The 27,758-nt window shown below is 39.8% G+C and overlaps 1 protein-coding gene across 1 annotated transcript; it reads right to left on the bottom strand.

The window, feature by feature from the left end:
• Positions 1–7,182: 7,182 nt before the first annotated feature.
• STOML1 (stomatin like 1) lies at positions 7,183–21,549 on the bottom strand. Its single transcript, XM_053463632.1, has 7 exons — positions 21,179–21,549; positions 20,990–21,096; positions 16,924–17,073; positions 13,364–13,567; positions 12,704–12,914; positions 9,590–9,730; positions 7,183–7,772 (listed from the first exon to the last, which is right to left on the bottom strand). The coding sequence occupies exons 1-7, from the start codon at positions 21,252–21,254 to the stop codon at positions 7,576–7,578; spliced, it is 1,086 nt and encodes a 361-aa protein (XP_053319607.1). The 5' UTR covers positions 21,255–21,549; the 3' UTR covers positions 7,183–7,575.
• Positions 21,550–27,758: the final 6,209 nt, after the last annotated feature.

The following is a 27,758-nucleotide window of genomic DNA, read 5'->3' on the forward strand; positions in this document are numbered from 1 at the left end:
TTTAAATGGACCCTGGGTAAACCTCTAATGGGCCCCATACATATATGTTATGTTTTCAAACAGGCAATGCATGCCAAACCCTGTTGTTTTATGGCACAACTCATCCTGGACAGAAAGTTTCAATAGATGTTGCTGTTACCAACATACATGCAATGCAAACATTCCGCACAACCCCTCCACACTGAGCGTTTTTGACATTTGTATCATGCTTGTCCAATCATAATTATTTTCTTTGTGTTTTGTGTACCTACACCAATTATATATTGCTTTTAAAGGACAGATAGGGTTTTCTTTTGATACCATTTCTTTAGTACAACACTGAGTGCTGTGTTACTCCAGCTGCCATGCATTCCTGTCTCGGTCCATGTATGACTGCCCTCGGGGCAGCCTGAGTCCACATACTCCCTTATACACAGACCAAAGCCTAATGTATCAGTGAGTCGCTGTTAGGATTTTTACACATTGCTGACCAGCCCAGATAAAGTGCCCCCCTGCAGCATGCGAGATGTATAGACTTATGAGAACTAGAAATCATACATTCCTTTCCTTGTATGAAGACAGTCTGTAGAAGATATACTGCCTTTAAAAAGACATTCTGAGACTGTAACCCTAGGAAAAGCCTTCTTAAACTATGAAACAGGATATTCTGTCCACCTTAAATAAGTTGCTGGTTGATACCAGTTAACAATCTCAACAATCTTTACTGTTTTCAACAGGAATTCCATGCTTTGTTAAGAATGATAAGAGGTAGCACAGGCTGGGTTGTCTGGTAGTGCAGGGGTCATGGAACCTAAGAACATGTTATCTGCTTTATTTGCTTTTACTTATATGCTACACCATTCTGGGGTATCAATGTGCAACAAGGGGACACAGCTGCCCTAGGACTGACACATAACAGTCCCAGCTGCCCCCTCTGCATGATGCCATCCTTACTGCTGAGTGCTGGGATATGATGTCATTAAGGACGTACGGCACCTATGAACAGCATGCTATGGAGGATGTGTCACATTTTATATAATTTGTGGAAATGCTCTAGGGCGCAGGGTAGTCTGTGCCGTAGTTCTCTCCTGCCAACAGCCTCTTCAGTAAACAAGCCTCTATGTGTTGTGCAACAAAAATATCAAGTTAAGTAGGTTAAGGGGGATGCAAAGATATTTTTATGCTATGAGTAATAATACCCATGCAGTTGTAACCAATGTCTATGACTATATGAGCCAGCCACTCCGTATCACCCATGATCTGTCTACCTGATGAGCTATCTAGGGAGCAGAGAGACATTGACTTCTGTCGGCAAAGATTTCTGCTAGTGAGCATAGTGCTTCAGTTTACTTTTACTTTGGCGTTTCTTTATCATAATGATTATCCCACTTTGGTTATCAATTTTCTCCAATAGGTTAGAGGTTCTGTTCTGTGTCAGGCCTAGGGCAATACCCAAAGTACACACGCCACTGTATGTGTGTGTATATATATATATAGATAGAGAGAGAGAGTGTATTGGTAGGGGATACTAGTGTACAGGGCTGCAAAATATGACAGCACTACATAAATAAAACGATAATACAATGAATAAAACTACAACCTGTAACACTACAAAATGAAGATATGGAGAAAATGATCCAACATTGTCGGGAATGAGACCGCCAAACAGAACATAGTCCAAACATGGAGCCTATGATTAAGGACCATGAGGCTCGAAATATGTTCTACTACTGCCTGATGTTTGTCCCCACTGTCTATCGCTACTAATAAAGCCCTTTACGTATCCAGATTCCGGTGTTGTTGTTTGGCAGTCTCATTCTCCACAGCGTTGGATCATTTTCTCAAAATCTTCATTTTGTATTGCTTTCGCCTTAGACACCAGATCCTAGGTCTGCTGATCGGGTAAGCCTGCCCCCCCTGTATTCGGAGCAGCACATATTGTTTTATATAGCTTACTACTGTTTGGTATTTTTTTAGCTCCTAAGTACCTCACCATCAGAATTTATTGTATGTTTGACTGCTTTCTTACATTTGTCTGATTAGGTAGGACACGAGAAATAGCTTGCCCGTTTCTCTACCCAGTAAAATTTAAATTTTATTCCTAATATCGGAGTGAAATAAAACCATGATCCAGACTGAAAAAGAAAAATGCTAGAAAAATAGTAAAGGAAAAAAGGTGGACTTAAAAGTAGATTCTAGGAAGAATGGAGTATGTGACATTGGGTTTATCAATACCAATATAGATAGCTGTTGGTCACTCCTGCTCCAGTCAGCTCACATCATCAGTATTAAATTGCTGTACGCTATAACAACATAAATCCTATTACATTTTTTTTAAAACACTACAAATGTATGTGTGGTATGTGATATCACATTAAATTACAAAGAATTGGCTTAATATATGTGACAAATTGTGATATTATTGAATATTGTAGTTATTCAATTACGATATTAGTTTACTTTGTATTTCTCACTTATATTCAACTTTTTAATAACAGTTTTTACATAGTGGCATGTTGGCTCCCTCTAGTGGCTTCCTTGCAAATTGTTTTTCTTGGAGAAATCTTGAACATGGTCCAGCCAAACCATACAGGTAGCAAAAGATAGCAGAAGTAATTGCCCTATAGCGGCAGATGCCTTGGGTTGTTGTCTGAGATTTCTTTTAAAAATCATCTCTCATGAAGGGGATATATTGAAGCATTTGAAGTAGAGGTGAACATCTATCCTGTCAATTTAATTGGGGTCCTCATGATGGACATATAACTTAATATATTATATATTATATTTTAACGCATATTGGAGTTCATTTGGCACGGGAATTGGAGCATTTATTATTGTTAGTGAAGCCTCCTCTCAATGTATCTACTATAACAAAACAAAGTTTCACAGTCCAGACATTTCTACTTCTAGACCTTTTAATGCCATCTAAACATCCATTTATAGTATGTGCAAGTATTCTTCAGTCTGTATTTAATGGTATTGGCAATATCACTGGGACCTTTGACTTTATTACATTGAAGATAGAAATGATCATTGCACCTGTGGATAAGTTTAATATTTAAATAATACATACTTTACTAATGATAACATAATTAATACAAGAAATGTGTTCCCTCATTCATTCATTCATTCATTCATTCATATGTTTTCACCAAGTTGGTTTGCTATAACAGTTCATCTCTCTGTGCAGGAGAGTTTCTGGGGTCTTCCTCCACATTTTTGATCTAAATGCTTTAAGGGAAATTCACTTTTCACAGTATCACACAAAGACCATACTTTAATTGTGCAAAGTTGGTTTGCTAGAACTGACATCCTCTATACTTATGTAGATTCATTTTGTTTCATTTTCTGCGACATTCAGAAACTAATTTTCTATTCTAAAAGGTTTCATATTTGTTGATATCTTAAACCACTTTCTCCATCAAATCATACTTCATATGTAGACATTCTTTGAATTGATTAGTATGAACTGCTTTCATATTATTCACATCCTGCATCCTTTTCCCTACTATTTTATCTCACAGGTCAGTCAACACTTTTGTATTGTGCCTTTGCACCTGAAATAATTTATCTGTCATCTTTATACTGACGATATACTGCTGACTGTTTCCTCTGCTCATCTTTTCCTGTCATCTGTGCTTCCAACCTTCTTTTCTATTAATGCATCTATGTCAGTAGATGATATCATATTTGTAAAGTGCATAATCCTGACAGATAATACCATATGCAGCCCATTTTGGAGCATCTACCTCTTTGAGGCTTTACTTGCGCATTCATTTAGATCCTTATCTATTGTCTTGTCTTACAAAATGTGTCAATTAAAGCTTTGATCCTTATGTACAAGGTCCATTTAAAAAGTTTCCACTTGTATATATCCCACACAGAGAAAGAGGGAAAGGGAGGGAATTGTCCAAGAGATGGTGGTTGTTGTATGTGAGCAGATAGTTGAACAATCAGTCTCCACGGAGGAGCAAAGAAGGACTTAAATTTGCTAGCTGATTCTCCTACCGGACTCGGGTGTCTTAAGGGAAACAGGATTCCCAGGGAAGGAATAGCTTCTGGAATTTCTTGGGGGAATCACTCATGAATGCTGTTAGCTGGTCCATGACGATCACCTCATCTACCAAGAGTTTCACCTCCACTTCGGGCCAACGCCTTCCTGGCTGCCAAAACTAGTGGCTAGAGCATTTGGTAAGCCAGCGGGATCACTGACACAGGGGCATGTTTTGTCTGAGTATTGTTTTATATGCCTGTTCTTTGTGTGGTGCGGATGGAGATATTTGCTGGGGCTTCCCATATGTTCTACCAGTCCTCCCCATCTAACGTCTTGTCTATGTCCCTTTCCCATTGTTTGACGTATGGGAGTGGCTGTGGTAGACCTTCCAGCACCATATGCAAATACATGTGGAAAATCATACATTTCAAGGTAGACCTTCCAGCACCATATGCAAATATATGTGGAAAATCATACATTTCAAGGTAGCCGAAGTTAGATGAGTGTTTTCCAGCTAAATCTCATTTGTAAGTGTCTGAAATAGTCCACTCTTTGCAGTGGGGCAATTGTTTTAAGTGTGTTGAACGATTTGATTCACATAATCACACAAGTACATGCATCTCTATTGCGAACCCCATCCCTAAGCATCACATTATGCCACACTATACATAATGCATAAGGGCCTGATGTTCAGACTATATATAATGTTTTAAGCCAACACAAATTGCAATGTTGCTGCAAGATGTCATATTGATAGCATAGGAACCTGACCTAATTCAATATCATATATTCCATATCAAGAGAACAAACTGATCCACATGTTCGTGCTTTCTCAGATCCTGGCATAAGATGGCATTGTAGCGAGTGTATTTGCATGTAGTGCATATATGATGTTCAGAGAAGGAATAATGACATATGGCCCGTGAAACAGCCTTTAGCATACAGTGGGGAATGTTACATTGAGCAACTGCACAATGATTGGACCCTGTACAAAATAAAAAAATGTATGTAATATGTACAATTTTTTTTTATATGTAATATGTCCAAATTGCACTACTTTTTTCAGCAATAACCTCTGTTATTTCATACGGGTCAAGTCAGTGGAGTAGAATCCTACTGAACAGAAGGCGGGTCATAATCCGAATTTCCCAAATGTTTATCTGATACTCGTAACTGTTAATGTCATAAAACAAGGCATCACCACCCAACTTTTAGACATTACAGGAAGTGTGTTTGGGTGGATGTTTTGACCACTAATAAAATATGTCATATATCATGTTGTGGAGGCGCAACTGGGAAGCGAATGAATCATGACATTTTCCAAATAAAGAGCAGAGGCCATGTAATGAAGTCATTGATGACCTTGTATGAAAAAGGGGAAGTCACATCTACTTTAGGTTACACAGAACAACTGCAGTGAAGATAACGTTTTTAAAAAAAGCAGAAAACAAACATGCATAACAACATGAGCTATACACATATATATATATATATATATATTATAATATTAGTTGTGATAACTGCATAACCTAATACTAATACTGATTTACAGTATATTTTGGAAATTTTAGGTACATGGCCTGTACAAGTTTCATCATTTAACCTTTGAACAATCATATTATATGCTGACAGATGTTGTATAACTGCAGTTGATGCAACTCTGGTTGCATTTCAATATAATTTGGATGGCCAAAATGCTCATTCTGGCACCGTCTTACAGGGGTATCAGTGCTGACACTACTGGAGACACTAAATATATCAAGAGTTCCCAGCGAGCTTGAACACAGATATGGCAAAAATGCACAGTGAGCGTGACATGAAAGGATTAAACTAAGAGACTTCAATTTAGCTTCCTTTTAAGCATTACTACAAAACCCCCCATACCATAAGGACAAAAGAAAATGCTGGCTACAGAGATACTGATGCTTAAAGAGGTAAAATATAGGTCTTCAAAGGAGTAATGTGACTTTAGAAATAACTGCTGTTACAGAAACGCTGGTATAGTGTTGGGGAGAAGGTATTCCAGACCTGTTTTGGCAATTCCATGTAAGTTAAATAAAGCAAAGCTAATGAAACTTGCACAATGCGTTATGGGTCCCGGGGTGCAGCATCCAAAGAGCTGTGTGGGCCGGAGCTCCTACAGCCTTAAAAGTCCAGGCTAGCTGCAGCTCACCTGCTCTAGTCAGCAATGTTTAAAGAGAACATCCACCATTTTTTTTGGAACAGTTCTCTTTTTTTTGCATTATATACAGTTTTCAGGCAGCTGCATATTAACCATATGCATGCATTTTAGCTCTGTAATCTTAGACTAATCTACTAGATAAACACCCCGACCCCTTATTCTACCTGTGAAAATACAATGGCTCAGTTTTTATGGTTTTAAGGTACTTAACAGCATTGCCATAAAGAATCAGCTCAGGTGTGGTAATTGTGCACTCAAAATATCATATGGCTGACAGAAATGGCAGCCTCCGGGTCTGCAGATGAGGTTATTGGAACAAAAGGAGATAACGCCTGGTTTAATGTTAATGCTAACCTACATTGCTGTATGAAGCACGGAATTTCATGCTCACATTGAAAATTATTTTTTCCCATGGTATGTTCCACTTAAAATGAACCAGGCTGACCCAGTTCACTTTTTCCAGGGGAGCTGGACTGCTAGAAACTACTGTTTTTCTATTGTGCTACACTGAGTTTGTGTTAATTTGGGAACCAGGGAGGCCTTAGAGAGCAAACCTGATGTTCAGATTGTGCTCAAAAAGTACAAGAGTTTATTTTATTTTTTTTCACTTGCTGCTGCTAAAATGTTAAAGCAAATAAAAAAAAAAAAACCTTGAATGTGAGATGGATCTGACCCGTGTTTACGAATTTCCCCTATAAGACAGCATTTTTTGAGGATCCCTGCCTAAAAACTGTTGACATTTGGTGATAGTACTCGGGAAGTGGCGTCAGTGAAAATGTTGTACCGCACGTAGAACTCGGCAGAAGGATACAGATATTTAAAGAAATGCTAGACACTGCAACTCGTAGATTGATAAAGCTGGTTTAAGTCTGTCTACTCTATTGAACTTAGCACTTGTGTAACCAAATCCTGCATTAGAAACACCATTCCTAGTACCCTAGTACTGTTAAATGTGCATACCTTTCCCAGAAATGATTCTTTAATCAAGTACAATTTTGCCGTAAATATTTATTTTTGCAGGGAACACTTAACTGTCACATGACAAAAAAAAAATCACAACCTGAAAAGACTTAAAAAAAAAAATAAATAAAAATAAAGGTACTGTCCCCATTTACTGTGGAACCAAAACATAAGTTGAAGTGCATATAAGTACCTCTATAGGTTTCTGCAGTAAATGGGCATTACTAAAAATAACCATATATACACACTAAATAAAGATAAAGATACAGATCACAGCAGACAATGAAAAAGTCTTACTCATATGTATAAAGCAAAAGCACATAAACTGTGCTGGAACTGGCCAAAGAACAATAAAATCTGGACTCTTTTTCTGAGTTTAAAAACAAAAATAATTTAGAAAATGCTACCATTCCATAAAAAATAAATATTTAAAGACTATGAAAGAATATACGTTTGTATCTCATTGCTTTGCGACCGGTAACACCCTCTGTAGCTTGAGAGCAGTCTGCACGTCTCCAGTCACACGTAAACGACCCTGTGTGTAAGCAGCCAGGGGGTGAAGATCTCCTTGAATTAGCAACAGGAGGTCAGCTTCGGTAAGTTCCAAAGTCACATCAGGATTACGATGGAATACTCCCCATCCACACTGGCCAGAACCTGGTCAAATGAAAGCAGGAGAAATATCTGAAAGAGCAGATATACAAAGTATAGAACAAATGGCAGGGGAATCCAGATGTGTCCAGATTCTGCATTTTCTCCTTAAATACTACATATTTCATATTTCCATACACTAAATAAACCTACACAAGTGCTTACATATTCAAATAAGCAATATATATATATTAGAAACATCTTATCTAGGGACAAGTAGGGACAAGTATCCCTGTATTTTCCTAATTACACCTTCTTAACCTATTTATTGTTAAGTTGCTGGTTGTTGCCAATTGGTTGGTTCACTCATACAGCCTTTGTAAGGGTGTAGTAACAAATGGAAGCCATGCTAAAGGAAAACATTGTGTTTACTACAGGGAGTCAAACTAATTTGCATTTTGGACTGAGTAACTAAGATAATAGGCCAATGAGGAGCTGTTAATATAGTCTATCTAGATTTCAGTAAGGTCACTTGACACTGTCCACCATAAAAAAAACTTAACTCAATAAATTGTAGTCTTTGGATTTCAAACTAATTGAATGGATAAGGCAATGGTTGAGTGACAGGAGGCAGAAGGTTTTAGTTAACAGTGTATATTCAGAGAAAGGACTTGTTATTATTGGGGTACCTAAGGGATCAGTATTGGGACCTGTACTATTTTTATTAGTGATATTGCAGAAGGTTTTTAATGGTATGTATTTTTGCAGATGATACAAAAGGTCTGCAACAGGGTAGACAAACAAACAAAATGGAAATTGACTTAAGTTAGAAGAATGGTCACAAGTGAGGCAGCTGCAGTTGATAATTGTAAGATAATGCACTTGTAAAAATCCCACGGCAGAATACAGTTTTGGGGATACTGTTCTACCAGTGACAACGGAAGAGAGGGACTCAGGCATAATTATTTCTGATGACTGAAATGTAAGCAATAGCAAGCAATAAAGCGTCTGAAAAAGCAAGCTGGGTTCTGGGTTCTATAGCGAGAGGCATTAGTAGCAGGAAGAGGGAGGTGATTATGCCACTTTACAGATCTTTGGTCAGACCTCTGCTAGAGAATTGAGTACAGTTCCGGAGACCCCTTCTCCAGAAGGATATTGACACATTGGAGACGGTTCAGAGGAAGGCTACAAAAACATGGTTTGCAGTATAGAAATTATCAGGAAAAACGAAGGGATCTTAATACTATGGCTTGGAGGAAAGAAGAGACAGGGGAGATGTAATAGAAAAATGTACTTAAAGGGATTAAACAGAGTACAAGAGGCAAGCTTATTCAAAAGGAAGAGCAGTGCTAGAACTAAAGGTCCAAGTCTAAAACTACAGGGTCAGAGGCTTAGAGGTAATGTAAGGAAGTTCTACATTACTGAGAGGGTACTAGATAAATAGAACAGTCAACTAGCAGAAGTGGTAGAGGCTAATACAGTGTGGGAATTTAAACAGCCATGTGATAGACGTCAAGCTATCTTCACTTGATATCAGACCAAGGATGGACCAATGGTTCTGATCTGCTGTCAAACCAGACAAAATGGATTTGAGGCCTTCTTGTTCGGCCTTCCATGGCCTCAAAGCTACTAGCGCTTGTATGCAAAGGGATCCGAAAATTAAAGGCAAAGAGGGATAATTAGCACTAGATTTGGTTTGGAGAGCCATATATGAAGGCAGAGTTATACAGAAATATATTTCATGTGATAACTATTTTTATCTCAGGATCTTGTGTTGAATTTACTGCAAGATTTAGACATACTACATCATAGGAAACAGCAAACCTGTCTAGTAAAACAAACACAAGGAAACTTTTAACATACATGGTTATTGTGATATCTACCTGATGTCAAGTCAAGGAAATATGCTGCCTTCTCCCCACCCTGTAAAGTCAAATAAAACTGAAAGGATGACCCCACTTCAGAAACCAGTGATGAAGTCAGATTTCCCTCTAAGCGAGACAGCAGCTGTTGCAATGAAAGGCCTGGAAATGCAGACAAGATAGATTAGATAAATGTATATTTTTAGGAAAATACAAGGATGGCACTAATTGTTAACTGAAAACACAGGGGAATCCAATGTCGTTTGACCGTTACATTTCTCATAAGGTTTTTTGAGCAAACAAGCAAGCTATCCTCTGACAAAAAATAGAACAATCCATCAGATATAGAAAGGTTATTTTAATTTTTCATGATACCAGTTTTATCCTTCTATATCCCTGATTATTTCCGAAAAAGAATTGTTCATATTATTCCTTATCCTTACATGAAATTATGTCATAAGAGAGAGATTTAATCATGTCAGTAGATAAACTGGGAGTATGCATTTACAAATTCACTCCTCTTCCCTTTCACTAATATACCAAGACACACCCTGTACATGCCGTAGTCAAGCCGGGGAGGTAGCACAAGCAGAGTGCAAGGACGTATACACAGAACTGCTAGGGATATTAACGAGATAAAATAGGCAAAACCAATATTCTATCACATACACAAAATGATAACGCTATTAATTATTGTAGCACCACATCCACAATATTAATATAAAGAGATCCCCTATATTTTATCTCTGATCCTAAATTCTTTCAGATCGCGCCAAAAATTATAATTCAAAATTATATCACCACGATAGTCAATCAAAATATTATTTATTGTAAAAAACACAATCTACAAATATCTATATTACCTGTGCAGTGCAGAAGATAAAAACAGGAACATTGTTTTAAACATGTCAAAAATACAGTATATTATTGATTAGTTATCAAATATGAATCATTATCTTATGAGTCTAACATATACAGAATGCAACAGGTGAACAAACACATTGCATAAACATTTCAGCTTGATCAAATTATATCAACTTATATAAATGGCATTTAATATCAAACTAATTAATGTCCAATCCACACAGCATCCAAAAATAAAACCCCAAAATAATAATAATTAGGGCAGTAACAAAAAGATCACTATCTCTCTGTATTAGTGGATATCAGTATTACTAATACAACAATTAAAAAATAATTTAATAATGTCTTAAGAGTATTAGTGAAATTTGTAATAGATGCAAAAAATGTCAAACTTCAGTTACAGGTAAAAATACCGTTTTACATCATTGTCATTATTACGGGTTATAAGCTGCAGTCTCACAAGCCGTTATATACAATAATGTCATATACTATTTCCCAGAAGAAGGGATTCAATTCTTCTATATTGAAGTAGACAAAATTCACCTCTATTCAGGATAATAAAACCATTATATTCACCACCACTTGTTGCTGTGGTCCAACTGGTCCTTATAGATATCAATCCAGGTTCAGTGGAAAAATTAAGTGGAAAGAAAAATAACTTTCTTAAAGTTATATATAACGTATTGGCCCGAATATAAGCCGCAGTACCCCCCCCCCCACTTTAGGTCTTTAAAGTGGGGGTGCGGCCTATATTCTGGGTTTTGCGACGGGATGCGCAGTTCATGTCGCCCGACGCCCGGGACATGCAGTTCCAGGCGCCGGGCAGGTGTTTTTGTTCCGTTTTCAGCAGGGTTAGGATCCAGATCCCCCGCAGCGCTGCAGGGGACCTGGATCCTTCTCTCCGGCAGCCGTGGACGTCTGCGCGATGACCTCCACTGTCTGAACTTCCGCCTATGGTGGAGCACCAGCGTGACATAACCTTCCGGTGCTCCACCATAGAAGTGCCGGCAGCGGAGGTTGCCTACGCGTATCGTGCAGACGTTCGCCGGCTGCGGTGATGTGCGTAGACAACTTCCGCTGCCAGCAAGTCTCTGTCGCTGAATTGCCGGCAGCGAAGGTTGTTTGCGCGCATCGGACAGACGTCCACCGGCCAGCCCCGCTAGACACCAGGGAGTCTGAGGGTGCATTGGTAAATTTGGGGGGGAGGGGCACTTCTAGGAAGCAGAGAGGGATATGAGGGGGGGAGAGGGGCACTTCTAGGGGCCATAAAGCATGTCTAGGGGCAGGTGGCCATTTCTAGTGGGCATAAAGGATATCTGGGGGGGCAGGTGGCCATTTCTAGGGGGTAGGTGGGCATTTCTAGAAGGCATAAAGCATATCTGGGGTGTCAGAGTGGCATATCTGGGGGCATAAAGCATATCTGGGGGTGCATTATGAATTAAGGGGGGGTAACCTTAAAATGGCTATTGGTTTTCTGTTTGTATATAACATATGCTGACAAACTGATAGATACCAAAAATGTTAAAATACATGTATTCCTGTTCATTAGACAAAATACTGTTTTACCATTCCACTAATGTGTATTTTTTCTTTAAAATAGCACCAAACTTTAAGGGTGCGGCCTATATTCGGGTGCGGCCTATATTTGAGCCAATACGGTATGTTAGATACTCAAAATAATTATGAGACTGAAATATGGTGCCAAGATCTTGTGATGTTCAAAATTCCAATTGTCTGGGGTGTTGATTGAAATTAATTCAATAATTGTGGACTTTACTCATTATAATTAGGACTTCTTAGCATATTTGCATTATTGTATTTGCATCATTTACCTCTAAGAGATGCTCTGGTCTAAGAAATAACTTTAAACAATTACATATACATCTGAAATTTGTCCTTGATAACGCATATCTCTAGAAGTTCCCTCCTAGGTAGTAAATCAGTTTTGGTGGTCTTGCAATGTAGCCCCCATTCCAATTTACATTTCTAGAGATAAGTAGCTTCTACTCCTTAAATTTTCCCATAGAAGGTATACTAATTAGGAAATATTTGCTGAAGCAGCTATATTCATAAGAGCTTATTTGTTCTCAATTAGAGAGAGAACAATGAAAGAAAAAATCATTTATATGTTTAAGGAAAACAAAATGGCTCTGACATCTTATGTTCATGTAAAATACAAATATAAAATACTTGTTTTCCAGCATAAACTATCTGACAGAAGAATATTTCTATGGAGAAATAGATAAAAAAAAAAAAATAGAATCTAGGCACCTGCACACGGCTTGGAGTCATTCTCCGAACTTTGTTTGGCCAGTGAGATGACCTGAAGGAGTAGTTGCTCGAATCCTCCGCTAGGGGGCTTGGATTGTATGTTCAGAGTACCGTCCAAAGTATCTTCAGGTGCCTGCACGATGGCCTCCAAAGCCAGCTCTACACGTTCCACACACACACCCCATGGCTTCACCTCTTCATTAATATCTTCCTAGAAAGCATCACATATTCAACTGGAGGTTATTTTTTTTTAAAAAAAGTTTAGTTTTCACATAGCAATCACTCCTATGTTACAGCTGAATTATAGCAATAACACTGTTTAAAAGCGTAACCATAATTTCTGTTTAAAAATAACCCACATGGTGTTTAATAATCCTTAAAACACTAACAGCTTATATTGCACAGTCTGCTGATAATGAAACTTTCAAAGCTTCTCGGGAAAGCCTGAAAATATCCATTATTGATGGTATTTAAAAAAACTGTTAGGAGAGAAAATGTTTCAAATCAGTGGTGCATACGGGTCGCCAACTGGACAGGAACCGTGTGCATCCTTGCCTGGAAACAAGTAGTTAAATTCATTTTTAATTGGGATGCCTGTCCTCAAGCGTGAAGCCCATTACTGAACACCACTGATTTAAGAGACAGAATGTTGCTGCTTACCTTCAGATGTTCACCTATGCGCACCCGATCACTGTGGATTTCCCTCAGATACTTTCTGCCGAGGCTTTGTGTCAAGAGGTTCTGCGCCGTGTTACGTATCACAAAGTTCAGATCCTGAACCGAGAGGACAGACAGCACGGGATCACATACACGGAACTGGACATCAGCTCCAAGGGACACCAGAGCACCATCCCGTGACTTCACCTGTGCACGTAAGCAACAGCTTTAGAGAACGAGGAGATGATAACATGATTACACCAGATTAAAATTTCAGTCGATTAAAGTCTACATAGCCTGACTGCAAAAGATGCCTTTTCAGTAGGCTTTCAATGCTGTTCGTTTAATAAGTGTTATTAAAAGCTTACACACAATGGTGCCAAAATTGTTTTTGGGACACCAGTTTATGGAGAATGAGGTTGGCTGTGTTTTCAGTTGTTTAGTGTGATTTATCTTTGGTCAGTGACTTAGGTGTCTCACAGGCGGCATCATCAGATCTTCATAAAAGATAAAATGAATTTTCTTTTTTGCCAGAGCCGTTGATGAATATAGATAGTAGCCTGTGTGAGCTGTGGCAAGCAGGAGAGGTACGTCAGGAGAGGAGGAAAATACATATTGGGGAGGGGGAGATTCTGCTAAATCCCTCCATGCATTTGCCAGGGATGAGGACAATAATTTTAAGGGGACACTCAGCTACATGATGGCAACAGTGTCCCTTTAAAGAAGAGCAGATATAAATACCGTAATAGACATTCAGAGAGCTAGTGCTGTATACATGTGAGCAAATATGTTTTTAATACAATGATAGTTTTAAGTATGTAAATAAAACTGTACCACTGATGTATACTCAAAAAATGAATGCTGTCACAAGTCAAACTGAAAATGGGAAAACAATTACACAATCAGTAAGAAATGCTGCAACAGAGAATAAAAAGGACTGCGTAACACTGTCACATGCAATCCAAGACATAAAGCGCTGCACAAAGGCTGCACAAATATAACACACAAAAGAGAAGTTAACAGAAATGGCCTTGTTGCTTCCTCTGATTCTTACAAATAAGCACACTTTCTGCAAAACTAGCAAGGACTTCCTTTAGCAACCAATGATAACGCAGACCACTTCCACTCCTGTATACTTCAGAAAAATGTTGTTCTTCACTCACCGCAGTAAGCACAACATAATTGTATACACCAGGTGCTTAACGTCCTGTAACATTAGATTGTAGGAACCTACACTATAGGGGCCAATAGTTAAAGCACATAGCAGATGTGCAACACAAGACAAAAGCAACGCTACAAAATTATGGGGTGAAAAAGGTTTGACAAATCTGGGGAGCAAGATTGCCATGACTAGGGCCACCATAGGGAAACTGACTCCCCCTGCTTTGCTACAAGAACACAGTGAAACTGGTGCCGCGAGGTGACCAGCGTGGTCACGTAATGCACATTGTGTCAGAGGTCAACAAATTTGGTTTGGATCTAGAAGCCAGCCAAAAGAAAATAGGAGTCATGTTTTTATTTTTATATATTGCCCAATCTGGCGCCCGGGGGGTTTGTCGAGCCTTGCCATACGCTAATATACATTTACACACTATAACACACGCTAACATTCTGTCAGGGGTGAACCTAGTGTTAGTGGCACCTGGGGAATGGAGAGGAAGAGCAGGAGCTTGACGGATATGCGCTGCATGGGGCATCACAGCATCACATGGCCTGTACAAGAACAGAACGGACAGGCACATTGAGCTCCATTCCAGGTAGATTCATGTTGCTCCATTTGTTTAATAATGTACTAATACATTTAGCAACTTTAACACTGAATTGATTTATCTCCAACTATTTTATGTATTTGGAAATGTAATATTTATCAATTATTAACTTGATATTTGAATATATCAGATCATTAAATAGATAGGTTATCTATAAATTCTTTATTAAATGGATTATCACATATTTAATGTATTGACTAATACTTTATTAAAAACATTTTTCTATTTATTATATATATTTAGCTTTAGAATAGGACATTTCTCTAAAAAAACATTAAGGGCATATGATGAGTACAACTGTAGACAAATTTGGTGACCCCTGCTGTACACTCCTGTATTATCTTGTAAACTTGCGAGCAGGGCTCTCTCCACCTAATCTATCGGTTTGTCAATTCTCGTCTTGTCATACCCCTTGAATATATGTATTGTATTACGTGCTGTGTAAATTGTTGGCACTATATAAATAAAAGATAATAATAATAATGTTATCTATAGGCATCAATAGAAGATTTATCTCAGTGGGAAATGCTGACTGATTCATTATCCAACAGCTCCTTACTGATAGCTTTCTGTTTTATGTCCACCCAGCAAAGTACCCCTTGCATTTAAAAGAATGTCACTGTTCCCCTTTAAGAAAGATTAGATTTTTTTTTCAAGCACAAAAAAAGAAAAATCTTTAAAAAAAATAGATTTAGTCACTATTTCCACCCACAATAACATTTGTGTGACTTATTTTTAGCTTGCCTTTTTAAAACATTTAGCAGAAATAAGGTTGTGGTTGGAGGAGGAAGAGAATCATTCTGCTAATGTCAATAAAGGGAAGAGCAGAAAGAGCATTGGTAGAGAGCCGTAACCCCTTCAGGACCGACGTCCTCGTACTTCGTCTTCCCTTGAAGACCGCAGTTTTATTAAAATATTTTAATTCCGTGCTCGTGATTCGCTTCAAAGCGATCATGTGCACGGAATTGAGGGGGAGTGGCTACTATGGATCGCTGGGGACACCAATCATCGATGACGTACCTGGTACGTTCCAGTCTGGCGGTGACGTATGACCAGGAAGTACCAGGTACGTCCCAGTCCTGAAGGGGTTTTATTTACTAAGACAAACACACAGCACAGGAAAAAAAAATGATATTTGAACAATAAACCACTACTTACATATAAGATTATCAATGTGTATCAAATTTTATTGACAGTTTTCCCAAAACTAACTATAAGACTGTACAGCAGTCAGCAGAAGGAACCATTTCATATATTAACCTCTTAATGTACTCAGAGGGAGTGAACTCTAGTCAAATGCACAGTTAACCCAATTTCACCCAGCATGTCCATCGATTAGAATTAACCCAGGGAAGAATTTCTTACTAAATCAACATTGTGTCCAATAACACAAAGTCCATATTTTGTAAACAGACTCCTATTGATAGACACACTCCAAATATGTAAGATCAGAATTCTATATGTATCTGGCCAGCAATTAAGTTATATAGTGTATAAGTGGCAGATATTTGCAATGGGCCAGACCAATGAGAAGAGTTTTAATCCACCATGTCGTATGGAAAAGCTTAAAGGATTAGTGCTGCTGGCTCCTGATGACAGAGGAGAGTCCAGGCTATTAAGCAGCTAGATCTCCTTTGCAGCAGCAGGGAGACGTCTCTGCCACTGCAAAAAAGGCTTGACTTTCTGGTACGTCCAATGGGACATCTTGCCTCACCTTTCATAGGTGCTTCCATAGGGGTGCGACCATATCCAGACAATTACAATACAGGTTCCATTTCTAACAACACTTCCTACCTTAGATGGTGGTATGTTGAAGGCACGGACTCTCATGTCCACTCTATGAAGTTGATCAATCAAAGGAAGGAGTAAGACTGGTCCTGGCCCTCGGGGTCCCCGTGCACGTCCAAGACGAAATACGACTACACGTTGATAATCTGGCACTATCTATAGAAACAGGGAATAGGGATATCTGAAAGTTTTACCAAGATGATTATTTGGCATCCTGTCTACGTGAGAACTACCACACCAAAACGCAGGCACAACACATCAAAGCATTCAGATGTCTATATCTTATAATTCTAAACACATTGATGAAATAATTAAACCTTTGCTACAGTTGTACTACTGTGTATTCTATTGTGTTCCTGAATTAACCAGTTGAGTGCTGGGGTCAGGATACATTTTCCACTGGGAGCCTTCATAGATTCATTATATAGGCATGATTAAAGAATGTGAAAGCCGAGTGTTTAACACTTATTCAAGGCCTGCAATAATGCATGTATGTGTTTGCCTTTTTGTGTAGGCTCGCTTAAAAGTAAGTATCGTATTTGCGCGATTATAAGACGACCCTGATTATAAGACGACCCCCCAAAATCTGAATATTAATTCAGGAAAAGAAGAAAAGGTCTGAATATAAGACGATCCTATAGGAAAAAAGTTTTACCAGTAAATGTTAACTCATGTAAGCTATTTTTTTTAATAAAAGCTATGATTGAGAAAAATATTCTGTTTTTATTTACTTTTATTTTCCAACCTGCTCCCCCAGTTATGCACATCTGGCCCCAGGCTTGCCACTCTGCCCCAGAAATGCCTTATACCCCCTATATGCCACTGTGCCCCATGACAAGCCTTTTAACCCTCTAAATGCAACTGTGCCCCATGATATGCCTTTTGACCCCCTATGTGCCACTCTGCCTGTAGAAATGCCTTATACCCCTATATGCCACTCTGGCATTTAGGGGGTTAAAGGCATATTATGAGGCAGAGTGGCATATATGGAGGTAGAAAGCATTTCAGGAGGCAGAGTGTCGTATATTGGGTTAAAAGACATTTCTGGAGGTAGAGTGGCATCAAGGGGGTTAAAAGGCATTTCATAGAGCACTCTGCCTACAGAAATGCCTTATGCCCCCCATTTAACACTCCCTCCCCAAACCTACCGGTGCTTCTGACTCCCGGTGTGTTGTCCGGGCAGCAGGAAGACATCTACGCGATTCACATAGGGAACTTCCGCTGCAGCCGGAAGGAGGTGGGGTTAGCAGCGGGGGTTGTCTGCGTCCATCGCGCAGACCTTCCTCGGCTGTCAGTGAAAATTCCCCGCACCGGGACGGAGCAGAATTTGTCTACGCGAACCGCGTAGACGTCTACACGCTGCCCCGGCTACACACCGGGGAGTCAGACGCACAGGTAAGTTGGGGGGGCAGGAGGATCCAGGTCCCCTGCAGTGCTGCGGGGGATCTGGATCTTAGTCTCATAGTCAGACATATTTAAGGTCTGATTATAAGACGACCCCGATTATAAGACGAGGGGTATTTTTCCGAGTATTTGCTCTGAAAAAAACTCATCTTATAATCGAGTAAATACGGTACTTAGGTAGATATTAGCTGAGGGTGATGGTCCATAAATGGGCTTTTACTAGTGTATATATTATTATCTTTTATTTATATAGTGCCAACAATTTACGCAGCGCTTAATACAATACAAATATTCAAGGGGTATGACAAGACGAGAATTGACAAACCGATACATTAGGTGGAGAGAGCCCTGCTCGAAAGTGGCGTCGCTGCAGGGGTGCAATTGCCCCCCCCAGGTTATTCCTTGCCCCCCCCCCGCTGAATTTGGAACCACCCAATGGACACTGTATGTCCAGAGTCCAGATTGCCCGGGACAGTCATATACCGGCACTCACCAGTGAAGCAGCACAAACCGCAGCAGAGCAAGGAGACAGAAGCCTCGTGCTCCCGCCGCAAGATTTAAAAGGTGAGTGAACTACAAAGGGGGAGAGGGTAAATAGTGAGTATGGAAAGGGGAGGGGTTGGAAAGTGATAAGGGAGGGAGATGGGGTAGAAAGTGATAAGGGAGGGATAGGGGTAGATAGTGAGAAAGGGGGAGATGGGGTAGATAATGAGAAAGAGGGTAGTAAGAATATTGAAATAAGTAAAGAGTGTGAATGAATTAATGTGTGGATGCATTGTGTGAATGAGTCAGAGTATGAATTAATATGTGGATGAATTGTCTGAATGAGGGAGAGTATGAATTAATGTGAGGATGAATTGTGTGAATGAAAATGTGAATTAGTGAGTGACTGTAAAAGTGTTTGTGTGTATCAGATGTATAATTGTGGAAAGGCAAAGATGGCACCAGCAGGGTGTTTGAGCCTTGGGGACCAAGATGGCACAGGCAGGGTGTTTTTGGGGCAAAGATGGCACAGGCCAGGCTGTTTGGGGACAAAGTTGACTGTGCTGGGCTGTTTGGGGACAAAGATGGCAAATCCTATGTGTGATCTTTACCCTCAGTGCTGAGTTTCCATGTGCTTTCCAGTCGATCTATTTCCATACATTACTATTGTATACCTGCAAATTGAGGATTTGTATGTCTGATTCTGTTTATCTGATCTATACCTTCAGTGCTGAGTCTAATAAAATATATCGCCAGCAGGATCTAATATTAATTTATATCGGCAGCAGGATGTAATATCTATATATCGGCAGCAGGATCTAATATTAAAGAAACCAGTTATTTTCAAATCATATTTCAATCATAGTCTTTACTTCAAAGATGCACGTTAAAAATGCATGTCTAACGCATATATGTGATGGGGCCATCACATAAATCAATAATAAAAGGGCTTGCGGGGGGCATTAATACAAATAGTGGTGGCCGGAGGTGATCATACAAGGGTGTGGGGGCACCACCTTAATCGATACTAAAAGGGTGCTGGCTGAGGCATCAATACACAAGGGGCAAAAACACTAAGAGGGGTATAACCGACAATGCAGTGTGGAAAATCCATCCTGATGTAGACGTGTGTGTCGTAGATGATCATGTCCTGCTGTTTGTGTGTTTTTGGTTATCAGTGTAGCAGAACCTGTCCGTGTGTTTGGGTGTTAGTGTGGCAGAGCTTGTCCTGGTGTGTGTGTGTGTTTGGGTGTCGGTGTGGCAGAGCCTGTCCTGTGTGTGTTTGGGTGTCGGTGTGGCAGAGCCTGTCCTGGTGTGTGTGTTTTTGGTCATCTGTTTCCTGGCACTTAACTTACAGTAGGAACTATTTCATTTTTACTTATCCAGAGATAAAAAGCCCTCCTGAATTTGTAGTGACTTCAGGGGACAAAACTTTCAAGGCCCTGAAATCATTTAGTGGAAAAGTTAAGGTATTGTGTTATTTGCTATAATATTTATTTCAAGGATTAGTCACACTAAATTGTGGCTTCAGGCTTCCCATGTTGAATGATCAAGTATTATGTTAGTCCATGTATATATATACATATATATATCAGTGGTATGATTTAATGGTGGAAATTAATGCCCCCTCTCCCGGTTTCCACTGTGGTACCTTATGTGCCCCCCCATATATTGTTTCTAGAGTCAGCACTGCTCGCAAGCTTACAATCTTGAGCATATATATATCCGAGTCTGCATATTTTTGGGGGGTTAATGGGAAGAGGCATGTGATGTCACAGCTGCATGTTAGCAGGGATCAGGCATTTTTTTTCTAACATGCTGGTCAGCTGATCTTACAACAGATCAGCCGGCAGTATAATGGCACTTTTTCTCTAACAATAGATGCCATGTTAGAAAGTAGCCATGTCGGCCTCATGCTCCATAGATCCGTAGGATTTTTTTCTACTGATGATGTGTCTCTTAACTGTAAATGCAAGACATCCCTGTTCAACTGAAGTCTTGCACATACAGCTAGATGTTTCCTGCAGGGCATGACCCATGATCACTGGCATTCCACTACATTATAGAAATACTGTCACTGTATAAGATACATGGTTGGCTCCTGGGACAGATCTCATTGCCAATTCATCCATATATATATAGGGCACAGAATGTGGTATGTGGGAGTAAGCTTCAGCCTGCTTACCTTTAGAAGACACCAGATGGAGAGAGGGAAGGTTATGACAAGGATGAGGCATGACAGGCAGGTAACTGCCGTGTACAATCCAGAAAGCAGCAATGACTGAGAGGGAGCTGTGGGTTAGAGGATCGCACGTTACTGAGAGCTTCAGCTAATCTGTAATACATTGACAAGCAGGTAATGGTTTATATTTACCGGTTTTCTGAGACTGCGATGGAGGAGGTTCATCTAACCCAACCGGCAAACTCGTATATGTATACTGGCTCCACATGATTTCAAGGGTGCATAGTAAGGAAGAAGAGAGCTGCAATACACCACTACCCCCTAAAGAACATTTGCTTTACCCAACAAAGTATTCAAAGTCAAAAACAACGCAGATAAATCGGAGGCGAGCGTTCAGGTTTCCGAAATGACAGGTCCTCTACTTCATCAAAGCTTCGCTGGAAAACGTATCTGAACCATTGCATTGGATCTGAAGTTAACAGTAGGTTGGAACTATACGGGTTAATAAGTAAACGCGATACCGACACAGACCATAAAACCAATCTTTTCCATATCAACTGTATTTTCTGGTTTCTCTGCACAGGACCGAATTATATAAACACTTCCGGGTCAATACGTTCCCGGAAACTGCTCGGTCTTTTACATGCTGTCAATTACTGCGTCTGCCACACACACGGGAGAGGTGGGGCAGATACCTTGGACAGCAGCTCAGGGCTGGGTCATGAAACCCGGCCGGCTTAGCTCCAGTTCTTCTTGCATGTGCGGCTCTAGTACCGAGTGTCACATTAGGTGACCTTACTGAGCGCCACAGATGCCTGGACAGCTACTGCCGCTAGATTATCCCCTAAAACGCGTGCCTAGGTTGCCTAATGGATAACTCAGCACTGCTGGGTATGATTACCGTATATCTCTGTGAAGGGGCTTAAATGTCACAACGTTGTGTATGTAAACAGCAGAAAATGTGTTTATTATATTATTATTTTATTATTTAATGTAACGCCATAATATTCCGCAGCACTGTACAATGAGTAGTGACATAATTCCAAGTAGTATATAACATTTCGACTCACAGAAACACGAGGTGAGGAGGGCCCTGTTCAAAAGAGTTTACAATCTAATTGCATTGTCAAAATAAAAGGCATTCATCTACTAAATGCTGTTCTCAGTAAAGCCTTGCCCCTTAACTGTGAAAACAGGATCATGGTGTTCACTGCAGCTCGGAAGCTTCCACTTGAGTTATTTTATTATTTTTATTATCTTTGCTAACAGGTTGAAGAATGTATTCTTGATTAACAAAACTCCTTTCCTAATATTGTGGTGTGCACTGCCCTTTGTGTAGGACCCAGTTATACTTATTTATCATTTTAACTCTATTTTCAAGGATACAGCACATGCGCTTATCGTAATACACAACAAAACACGTCCTTCATGAGGATATATGTTATAAAGAACCACTAAGGATTCACTGGCTTATTTTATGAGTATTCACAAGGTTACAGAAAGTGGTTCAGACATAGCACTGTACAATAAAATTAGTTTACAAAAAAACAAAGACTGTCTGCTCTTCTCACCCTAATAAAGTTGGCAAGAAATATATTAACATAATATAAATGAGAGGTTTTGGTTATATGAAATGGTCAAAGCATAATTAAGCTCACCCGACACAGCATTATTAACGATGCTCAGTGGACCTTGTTTTGTTTGTTCATTCATTACCACATTGTCAAGATCTGGGATGATGATGAATGAGCTATGTACTGCCCTTTTTTTTGTTTTTGTCTGTGTTCTTATTATTTTATAAAATTCAATACAATTGCCAACTTTATTAGGGTGAGAAGCGCAGAAAGTTTTTATTTTTTTTATACACTGTACAGCCAATTCACTTTATTTGCAGCATGCTCACACCGTTTGGTAGGCCTCATTTTACACATTTGTATTATTTGAGCCTGGGACTAGCATAGCGCACCCACATTTTTCTTTTCTCCAATAAAATTAGTTTGCAGTGTTGTAAATTGTAAGGTTCTAATATGCATGTTTGCTTACAATAAAAAGGGTTGTGTAATATAAATGGTTAAATATAAAAGGAAAAATAGTGAAACATAATATAACATAATATAGCTGTCAAGGCTTTAAGAATTAAAGACACGCAATTCAGTGATATACTTATGGTAACTTTCTTTTCTGGTATTTAAAAGGGTACTCCAGCCTTCATATGTACTTTAATGCATATGATAACTGTGTGGTCCCTCTAAATTCTCATGTTTTATTTTGTTTTTTTAGAAGTATGCAATATTAAAATACTCAGAAAGTAGTTTAATAATTGTTGTTATAAAGTAGGGGTGCCAGGGACATTAGACTGTCCCTTTAAGGATGGATTTGCCCCTTTAAAAGACGCTTCTTCTCTTGGTGCAAGTTAGTGTTTTAAGGTTCAGGATGTCTCTTTATCATCTCTACCTTCCGTTCCAAATGCTGTCCAAGAAATTACATTTAGCATTACTTCGAATTGAGCTCTCGAAAAGCCGGAGCAGTGAGATAATTCAATGATGGCTCTTCTGGCACCGTATGGGTGGGGTTTAATTATTCAGTAGGGTTTAATTATTCATTGGAAATTTGGAGTTACTGGAAGAATTCTTGATGAAGCAGCTGAAATAACATAATGTTCTATTTCAGGCTTCCTCATTTTATACAGTCTACTATTTGTACTCCATACTGATTTCACACATTCCAGGGGGTTCATTCTATTAACATATTTGTTATATATATATAGGTTTTTCAAAGTGCATCAATCAAAAACCACGACTATTTCCTTCCAGAAATTAGTCATTTAATAGTATTTAATGATATTATGAAATGTTTAGCGTTGAATTGTTCAAGGGCAAGTTATAGAAAAAAAAATATATAAATTGCTTCGATCAGCCAGTCACTGGGAGAACTTTCTACACATGTAAAAAATGTTTGCCAAGTCAGTGCTGGAGCTAACTGGTAGTAAGTATATCAAGGTGTTCCACTGACGACTTCTCTCTTCCCAGCACACACCACCACCCAGCAGCCCCTCTTCTCACTGCACAAAAGTATGCAGCTACCCTACAACTCCATCCAACAGCCCCTGCCCTATCTCCACACAACACCATCCGGCAACTCCTTTCTTCACCAATACTGGACTAGTTGTCAGAGCCTTGATATGTTAATTAAAATAGAATTTTAACCTCTTCAATCCCAGGGCTTTTTGGTTCCCTTAAGTACTAGAGCAATTTTGCCGGTTCAGCGATTATTCTCTTTTCCTGTGAATAGTGTACCCATGTAAACTATATATTGTTTTTTTCAAGGAGAGATAGAGCTTTCTTTTGATACCATAGTTGGATGATTAGCTGATAATTTGGAATGAGAAATTTAGTAAAAACTAGCGAATATAAAAAAAAAACACCTAATTTTTTTTACATTTTCCCTCTGAATCCTCACAAAAGTAGGTAAAGTGATGGAAAATCCCCTCCAAGTTTATCAATTCAGGTGTCAGAAATACCTAAGCTTATGGCTTAACAGGTTTGGGGGTTGTGAATGGGGACAGGAGGGTTATACTGGGTAGATGTTATGCTAGGGCAATGGGATGTAAGGTTTTTTTTAATTTTTGGATTATTATTATCTTTTTTATATATTTTTTAAATTTTTTTATATATATATATATATTTTTTAAATGGTTACAGGTCCTCTTAGGGACCTCCTGAACATGTTATTAATGCCAGTGATTTTAATTTTTTTTTATTTTATTTTTTAAATGAATAAACTTTTTTTTTCAGGACGGGAGGGGGGTGAGAGACATGGTTTCTCACTCCCCTCCCTGCGATCCCCCTGCACCGATCACACTGTGATCTCTATGCAGGTCCTCACAGACGTGCATAGAGATCGCAGCACCTGTTCCTCATCGGAGGACAGGATATCCCCTGCAGGGATAACTTTTGGGTTACGTCAGTAGTGACGCAACCCGGAAGGAAATGTAACAGCTTTCCGGCTTTAATTTTACCGCAATCTCAGGGTTTATATATAAATTCCACATCTAAACTTAACTTCCTAGGAAATTTGGCTTGGTTTTCACATGGATAGATATTATTTATATTACCGGTTTATGAATAAATGTACTTTTAACCACAGAGCTCTTTGTATTCTGACGTTACTTCGGGGGCATTGTCGACTTTTTGGAAACACCCAGATACAGGACTGAAAACTGCTTTCATGGGAACCAAATGAAAATTTATAGGAGGAAGGGATTCCAACAGTACTAACCTTCAAAGCAGCCACTGAGCGGTTGCGAGCGGTATTGAAAGCGGCACCCAGGCCGCCTCCTCCCGCCACCGGCACCTAATGAAGTTAAGGGGACCGATGTGCACACACCGCGACACCCAATGGCAGTGCCTCAGCGCTTCGTCCCACGTCTTAAAAGGGGTGGGACGAAGAGCTGAGGCACAACCATTGGGTGGCGCGGTGTGTGCACCGGCCCCTTTAACTTCATGAATGCCGGCCTCCACCTCTGCACTAACCAGACACCAGAAGCAGTGGTAAGTCGGGGGGGGGTTATACGGGGCTTAATGGCTTTTATCATGGTTGCATGATATGCCTTTTAACCCCTATATGCCAGACTGGCATATAGGGGGTCAAAAGGCATTTCTGGAGGCAGAGTGGCATAAAGGGGGTCAAAAGGCATTTCTGGAGGCAGAGTGGCATAAAGGGGGTTAAAAGGCATATCATGGGGCAGAGTGGCATATAGGGGATTAAAAGGCATATCACAGGGCAGAGTGGCATATCGGAGGGTATAAGGCATATCAGAGTGGCACATAGGGGGGGTATAAGGCATTTCTGGGGGCAGAGTGGCAAGCCTGGGGGCAGATGTGCATAACTGGGGGGGGCAAATAAAAGGAAATAAAAATAAAAAAAATATTTTTCTCAATCACAGCTTTTATTAAATATGAAAAAAATTGTTTACATGAATTAATAAAGAAATAAAAGTTTCTTACAAGAATATCGTGAAGAATAATGTGATTATTGTTTTGTTCCACTGAATAAAATGGAATTTTTAATCTAAAAATGTTTGCAGTAGCAAATGTTTTGATTCCATTATGTCTAATGTATTTCATTTATTAGGGCCTTTTAACACTTTTGCTTTCTGGCATTTTAATACAAATAACGTGATAAAAAGAATGTTTTATAGTTATTTGTATGGCAAATAGTGTGACTCGGTATATATTAGGGGTGTGTGTGGGTATAAGAGCTCGACCGCGAGATAAACTATATGGGGCTGGTCTCCAAATGTTTCCAGGGCTGCTTTTCATTCCCAGTCCGGCCCTGCCCATGTCCCCTTTAAATTAGGGTGTTTCCTGGGATGTCAGCAGGAATGCCCATTGACATCAGCAAGGACGCCCACTGACATCAGCGAGACCGCACACTGACGTCAGTGGGTAGTCCTGGCAGCATCCCGCAAGGGTAGGCTCCGGGTAGCCAGGTTCCAAGGTATGTGAATTACAAATCCTTCGAAGAAGCTTTAAAATTAGCAGGGTGTTGTAGTAGTTTATAAGCTAAACTACTAGTGAGGGACTGCCTGAGAATGAGCACCATTAAGGTGCTTTATCCCCAGGTACACCTAAAATGGTGCCCAGGTTAGCCCCGCATGCAAAAGGCAGGAAAATATGGGGCAGGGACAAAGGGGATTAGGCAAATTAAATGGCAACTTAAGCTGGCCCTCTGGACCATTTGATTATTACTTTTCTGCTTTGTTTTACACCCACCAATCCCATCGAGAGCGATGCAGGAGCACCGGAAAAAAAACGGCAAAGAAGTCTCAAGCTACACCAAAAGCTCCACAGACTACTTGCTTGTCAGTGGTAATGCGGCCAGCAAACATTCTCTACAGTTCTGTTCGAGTTAGAACTGGGCACTGACTTCATGGTTGGACCTTGCAAAGGCATATGGCTGGGTGCAGGCATACTCCTCTGGTGATGGTATCAGGGTATCGGTCAATGACAAGCACAGGCTTTGTGGCCAGGGGGCAAGCACTGATCTTGTGGTCAGGCTTGTCTTCACTGCGAATAGGGCTTTTGCCAGAGGCACGCCAGGGTGAGGATGGGGAGGGCCATTGTGATAATGCCCCGTTGATCCTCCGTGTTTGCAGCTGGGAGGGGGCCTGGCTTGCTATCTGTTGTTTTGGGGTGGGGTGGATGGCTAGTTGGACTCTGTTGTTTTTCAACTCCTGCCCCTCGGACCCACGTGTCACACCAGGTGCAGGATGATCTGTAAGCAGAGCGCATGGTGACTCGGCAACTGTCCTCGGGGAGAGGGAATGCCACATTAGTTGAGGGGACTCCATATCCCAGTTTGTTGTAAATAATAAACAAGACTTTATTTGCCACATTCTTTTGTTTCAGTCTGTTTTTTTTTGTCCACTTACAGAAATAATTTACGGTTACAATTACGAACCATGCCTAGGGTACCTAGTGGGGCATATGCACCTCAAGTGAATATAGAGGCAGCTTTTAGATTTTGGTTTGATAAATGTTTGCTAATGGGTTGTGCTGTTTTCATGTTTTTTATTATGATTTTTTTGCTTTCTTCTTGGGAAGGGCAGTAAAAAGGGTTGAGGTTTTGGATTCAGTAATTTGATTCCTGGATTATTTTTTATATTAATGGGGAAAGCAGGTAGAGAGGATTGCATGTCGATCCTCAAAACCTTTTGTATCCCATTAGCTAAAGAAAAGACAGTTTTCCCTACCACATCTTTACAATTTCT

The sequence above is a fragment of the Spea bombifrons genome, chromosome 4, assembly GCF_027358695.1.
Source record: "Spea bombifrons isolate aSpeBom1 chromosome 4, aSpeBom1.2.pri, whole genome shotgun sequence".
In the NCBI taxonomy this organism is placed as follows: Eukaryota; Metazoa; Chordata; class Amphibia; order Anura; family Pelobatidae; genus Spea; species Spea bombifrons.

Coding starts and splice junctions, on each gene's coding strand:
- STOML1 (XM_053463632.1), bottom strand. CDS start 21,254: ATGTGGAGCCAGTATACATATACGAGTTTGCCGGTTGGGTTAGATGAA. Junction 17,074..20,989: donor CCATCTGGTGTCTTCTAAAG/GTAAGCAGGCTG, acceptor CTGTTTCTATAG/ATAGTGCCAGATTATCAACG. Junction 9,731..12,703: donor TGACTCCAAGCCGTGTGCAG/GTGCCTAGATTC, acceptor CTGCATTTCCAG/GCCTTTCATTGCAACAGCTG.